This window comes from Dipodomys ordii, unplaced genomic scaffold (genome assembly GCF_000151885.1).
Source record: "Dipodomys ordii isolate 6190 unplaced genomic scaffold, Dord_2.0 Scaffold192, whole genome shotgun sequence".
Taxonomy (NCBI): Eukaryota; Metazoa; Chordata; class Mammalia; order Rodentia; family Heteromyidae; genus Dipodomys; species Dipodomys ordii.
The window spans coordinates 3,131,412-3,137,296 of record NW_012267408.1 but is presented as its reverse complement, the minus strand read 5'-3'; the positions used below and the strand labels follow the sequence as shown (position 1 = coordinate 3,137,296).

Genomic DNA, 5,885 nt, shown 5'->3' with positions numbered 1-5,885 from the left:
AAGCCATTTAAAGCAATGGTTATAGACACTATGCAGCAACATGAAATAATGAAAAAAAGTATATAAATCTGCATGCTCAGTGGTAGAGTGCTTGCCTTGCATGCCTGAGGCCCTGGGTTCCATTCCTCAGCACCACATAAGCAAAAAGAAAAAAGCCAGAAGTGGTGCTGTGGCTCAAGTGGTAGAGCGCTAGCCCTGAGCTGAAGAGCTGAGAGACAGCACCCAGGCCCAGAGTTCAGGCCCCACGACCACACTCAAACAACAACAACAAAAAAAAACACCTTCAATAGCACATCATACCTAAAGTTTAATCTGAGAACTTTATCATGGTATTCCAGCCTGTAAGATCTAGCCCTGCCCATAAGTTTAAGTCCAATTACATATCAATCACACTGGCTTACTTTCACTCCCATAAAAGCATCACCCTCATCCTCATCTCCGGGCATTTGCCCTTGCTATGCCCTCTGGAATGCCTTCCTACCAATCATCAGATCCAATCATCTCCAAATTCTTCCAGATTTCCACATCTCATGCTGCCTTTCAACATGATGTTGATTACATTCCTGTTTTCACTAACAAATATCACATTTGTTATGTGTTTACATGATTCTTATCTATTCTTCTACAAGAATGGACCTTTCTTGTTTTGTTTGCTGATGTGTCCCATGCTCTGGAAAGGAGCTTGGTACACAGTGGGTGTTCAATACATATATTTGAGATCAACCACCACAAATAAGTAAATAAATAACTCCAGGCAATCTCCAGGGCCTGAAGAAATATTTACTCCTGGCTCAGCATTTCCTTTCTCTTCCCTAGCAAGGCTACATCCTTCCTTCAAAGCTTTCCCATGTTGAACTCCTCTCTTCATCCTTTCCCTCAAGGGAGTCCTGGTCCCAGGACATCTACAACCACCCACAAAGCTTCCCAAAATTGGTGTGGAGACCCTGCTTTCAATTTACATGTTCTTGTGGGTGAAAATGGGCCCAGGTCCACACACTGCTAGGAAGTCCTAACAAACAGAACTGCCTTTCCCTCTCCCTGCCTTGGGTAAGCCCTTGTGCCCACCCCCACTAGGGACAGGCAAGGCTGAGACAGACTGGGACGCAAATGGAAGAAGTGTGTAGTCCAGGGGTAGAGACATTACCTCCAGGCTCTGTGCCATCTGTCGAATGTAGAGCATATTCAGGTCCTCCAGGATGTGCAATCTGTCCTGCATCTCTGTGCCCCCCAGAGTCCCTTCCCTTATCAACCCCTCCAGAGCCGGGGAAGGTGGGTAAGTAATGTCCTACAGTCCCTCCTTCCAAAACTCCCCCAGTCTTGAGAGAGGTGGCCAGCTCTTGAGCAGAAAGCAGAGGCCCCCCCTGCCCTTCTGCGCTCCTGTTAGACCGCTCTGGCTGCTGTGACAAAATTTCCTTTCCTATTGCTGTTCCAAGGCCTAGGCAGGATCCAGGAAAGGGAAAAAAGGAAAGTGAGGATGAGCGGGGTCCTGGGAAGGGAGGCCAGCTGCAGAGGGGGCTCTGGGCACACAGTGTCCAGTCTTGCTTTGGTGGCAGCTGTTCTCCCAGCTGTGGAAGAAAAAGGCCTTTTCATTCGCCCTCTGGCCCCTCCCCAGCCCCCGCCCACCTCCCTGGCCTGGTGGACAGAGAATCTGTGTGCCCAGAGGGCAGTGAGGGGCAGGCACAGCTGGAAGGGGGCAGGGAGGGACCTTCTCATGCAGATTCTCCGGAGCCCTAGCGTTTGCTGGGAGGTTGGAGCTCTCTAAAAGGGGCCTCTGGCTTAGTTTGAGAGTTAGAAAGAAGAGCGACAGAAGCAGGGACTTGAGCAGAGAAGAGCCCAGAGTGGGGCAAAGAGGTGAGTCGGTAATGTGGCCCAGCCCCCCGGCCACCCCTTCCAACTCGGCCCCCATCTAGCCCGCCCCACGATTACCTCGCTTTTCCACCAGAAGGGAGGATAGGGGTGTGCCTGACTGCTGCTGCCTGCTCCCCTCGGAGGGCCCCTTCCCTTCCAGACAGGAAACCAGCCCCGAGTCCCAGCCAGCTGCAGCCTTGCCCCCCCTCTACCCCTGGCCCACGAAGTCACACTCGGCCCGGGCCGGCGGGCGCTGTGGCTCCGCCCCAACTCCTCGGCGCCGGCCCCCGAAGGCCAGCGGGACAGATCTCAGGGGGTGGCACTGGCTTTCAGGCCACTCCTCCTAGTGCCTGGCCTCGCCCGACTCCCCCCACGCAGGGTCCGGCAGACCGACAAAGGCCCTCTCCCCCAGTCCACTAACTTCTGACTCAGTGACAGTTTGGGGCAAGGGGCAAGGGTGTGAAAGGGCCTTTGTTCTAGGCAGCCAGGAGGAAAAGGGCAGAAGCCAGGCCTGGAATCCCAGCCCGAGGGAGAGCCACCTCACTTAACCCTTTCCAGGCCCCAGAGGGAAGAAGCGGTTGGAATTGGGCAGTCCTGGGCCAAGTGTGGGGCTGACCTTGGGAGCGGGAGCGTCTTTGGCTAGGTGGCAAAGCACCTTCTCCAGCGGCGCAGCCTCTCGGGACTCAGCCTCACCCCTCCCGTCCCCCCCTACACTAGTGAGTTACGGTAGAGTTCGGCCACCCGCCATGGGTGGTGGCCCTAGCCTGCAGGCTGGACTCCTCTTAAGACCCAGGAAAGGAGGAGAAAGTTTGGCAGTGAGAAATACTCCATCGAGTTCACACACACACACACACACACACACACACACACACGTGTGCTGCCCTTCAGGGAAGCCTTAGGGAGAGGTTCAAAGCCTCAGCCCTGGCCTGGGGGTTGAAAGGGTTGACAGAGGCAGGCCCAGAAAGTGCCGATGGCCAGGATCGACCAACCCACGAGTGGCCAGGTTAAGACCCGCAGGGTATGGAGCTCCTGCCTGGCTGCTCACCGCCCGGGGTTGAGCAGAAGTCTGGGAAGAGCTGGCGTTCAAACCTATTTTGGAAATCCAGCTTCGAGATTTTCTATTAGAGCTCACCCCAGACTCCCCAACCCCCCCCCCCGCCCCAAGAAGAGGGAGATCACCATAACCAGGCCTTAGAAACGTGAGGCAGCACTGGCACGATTCACGTGCAGGCTGTCCGCACCTTACTTTTTAAGTCCGCAGCTCCGGCCAGGGTGGACCCAGCGGGTGGCGTCTCCGCCCCTGGGCGTGCGCGGGCGAGGGCGGGCGCCGCGGCGGCCCCGGCTGTCTGCGGGAGCCGGGAACGAGCTAAGCAGGGTCGCAATCGCTCACCTCGGGCTGGTCGCAGAAGAGGCTCAGTCGGAAGCGGCCTCGTTTGAATTCCATCTCCAGGGCGGAGCCCCTGGCCACGGTCACCCGGCTCCGGTGGTTTCGAGAGAACATGCTGGCTACCCGGGGCACCTTTGCACGTCCAGTGTGCTTCCTGGCGCTGTCTCTGACCAGCTCCTGTCCCTCGACGCCCTCCCTCCCTCCCTCCAGTCCAGCTGGGAATCTCCAGCTGCCCGGTTCCCAAACTCCGCCCCCGGAGACGACACCTGGGCTGGGCAGGGTGCGGCACCCTCCTCTTCCACCCCCGCCGAAGGCCCTGCCCGCCGAACCAGTATGCAGGCGCCCGGCAACTCGGGCTCCACAATCCCAGAGCCAAAGGCACCCAACGCTCCGCCAGCACTGCGTGGGCGCATCCTGGCTTCCGGCCGGAGTCAGAAGCCTTACCTGGGCATGGGGAGGGGTCAAGAACGCCCCGCCCCCGCCAGCCGCCCCCACCTGTCAAGTCCGAGGCCCTGGGCGCGCGGAAAATCCCCGCCGTCACTTGGATGGCGCGTTGCCCACCTCCGGTTGTAGCCCAGCGCAGGCCTGCCAAGCCTCGTCCCTAGGCGGCTTCAGTAGCGATCATTTCAACTTTAATCCCACAGGTCTCCGTCTCTCTCCTCCATGGGACTCCCCTCCACCGCAACCTGACCTTGTGGAGGGGCCACAAGACTTACTCCAGTTCCTTCCATTGACTGATTCTGGAGTCGGGCCTCAACCATTAAACTTTTTTGTTCTATGGAGATACTGTTAGTCTCCCTATTCATGAAGATGCTTCAAGGATTGTATATGAGAATGCGAAGAAAATACCCAGTTCAGCACCTAGCACAAACCAAGCGGCTCTTAATTAGAGTTGTGGAAGAGAGAGCCCTAGTAACACCTTTGTACCTCTAAATGAAACCAGTAGCTTCAACTCCCAGACCTTAAGTTCCTTAGGAGGGAGAGGGCTTTGATGACTTCAGTTTTGGCTACCTCTCTCTCAGTCGCTCTGCTGATTAGATGAAACAGGATTGGTGAGCACTCCCTGCTTCTGTAAAAACAGAGTTCCCTCCTCTTCCCCAAAAGCTCGATGAGACTGAAAAATGGCAGACTCTCCTGGAGGCTTCAGAACTTACTGGACCGAACTTGAAAGAGGGCCAGGCTCCTGTATAAAAGCTGAGCTGGAGCCAGGTACATTTTAGCTGGGAGGGAGTCCAAGTTAGAACTTCTCAGCCACCCAGCAGAGCAGCTGAGACACGTTTAATATTGAGATGGTGAAAGCCTTCGCCCTTTTAAGGTCTGGGCCCAGGTAGCTGAGGCTGCTAGTGTCCCACCCAGGGAAAGCTAAATTAAAACTACTTCAGAGAAAGAGAAAATGTACCAATGTCCTGAACTGAAATGTGCAGAGGACAAGCTTTAAGTATGGCTTCCCAAAGGCACTGAGCGTTGGAGGATCCATCCATTTCTTTACATCCCTTGAGTGTGCTTTCCTCTATATTGCCTGTACCTCCCTCAACATAACAAAATTCCTAGGTCTACATCTTCTCCAGCTTAAATTTAAAAAGAAAACATCTGCTGCCCAAGGCTCCTACACATGTCTGTGATTCACTGTGAGCGATTTGGAATTGTTCATCCATCCCAAACCAATCATTGTAGCCAGAGGGTTGGCTAGACCTGAACCAGTCACTGTGGATAAGGGAGTTCTGTGTACCAGCTGGCCAGACCTGAGTCAATTTGTGCACTCCTGGAGATGAATTAGAACTCAATAAGGTGGGGAAGAGAGAGAGGCAAACAGAAACAGAGAGACAGAGACAGAGAGGAAGAGAGAAAGAGGAGTAGGTTTATCCAAAAATGATGGACAGGAAAAACAACAAATATCCTCTACATGCAGAAAGGAGCTGTAGTCACAGGAAAGGCAGACCAAAGGTTTTACAGGGCTAGAGGCATGCTCCAAGTAATAGAGCACCTGCGGAACAAGCATAGCAAGCATGAATCTCTGAATACCACCCGAGGTAGCAGAGGTAGCTATGAAGTCCATGGTATCTGAGATAAACCTCAAAAGGAAACAAGGAAAAGCATCATTTCTTAACAATTACCGGGTCAAGTGCCAATGGTCCCCACCTGAAATCTTTGCTTCTCTGGAGGCTGAGGTCTGAGAACAGTGGTTCAAAGCCAGCCCAGGCAGGAAAGTCTATGAGACTCATATTCCAATCACCTACCAAAAAGCTGAGAGTGGAGCTGTGGGCTCAAATGGCAGATCACCAGCCCTGAGTGAAAAGGCTAAAGGAGAGCACCCAGGCTGAGTTCAAGCCCTAGGATCCATTGTCATTCCTTTAAACTAAGCTCTTCAGGGAAGGACAATCTGTCTTCTTCACTATTTTGTCTCAGAATCTGGCTCAACAAATGCTCAATAAACTTTAGTTGAAGTAAATAAAGAAACAAGCAAATTTGAGAATGACATTAAGATAAGCCAACTTGTTAAACTAAAATAATTTATTTCTAATGTTTATTTTTAAGCTCAGAATGCAGTTTTTCCAATAAAATCTTACCCAGAATATGTGAAATTAATTTGAGTCAGAGTACCGTTCTGGAAACAGGTACCAGAGCTTCATACTGTGTCCTTCCCACTAGC

The 5,885-nt window shown here is 53.2% G+C and overlaps 1 protein-coding gene across 3 annotated transcripts in view; it reads right to left on the bottom strand.

Moving 5' to 3' along the window:
* The window catches only part of Rtkn (rhotekin), a 16,178-nt gene extending 12,722 nt beyond the window's left edge, over positions 1-3,456 (bottom strand). Inside the window, exon 1 of one of the 3 annotated variants that reach the window (XM_013034615.1) lies at positions 3,239-3,456. In XM_013034615.1, coding sequence (XP_012890069.1) covers positions 3,239-3,349 — 111 coding nt within the window. In that variant the 5' untranslated portion in view covers positions 3,350-3,456. Of the gene's footprint in view, positions 1-1,144; positions 1,611-3,238 lie in introns of those variants that run through there. The other 2 variants (XM_013034617.1, XM_013034616.1) reach the window with 2 other exon arrangements.
* Positions 3,457-5,885: the final 2,429 nt, after the last annotated feature.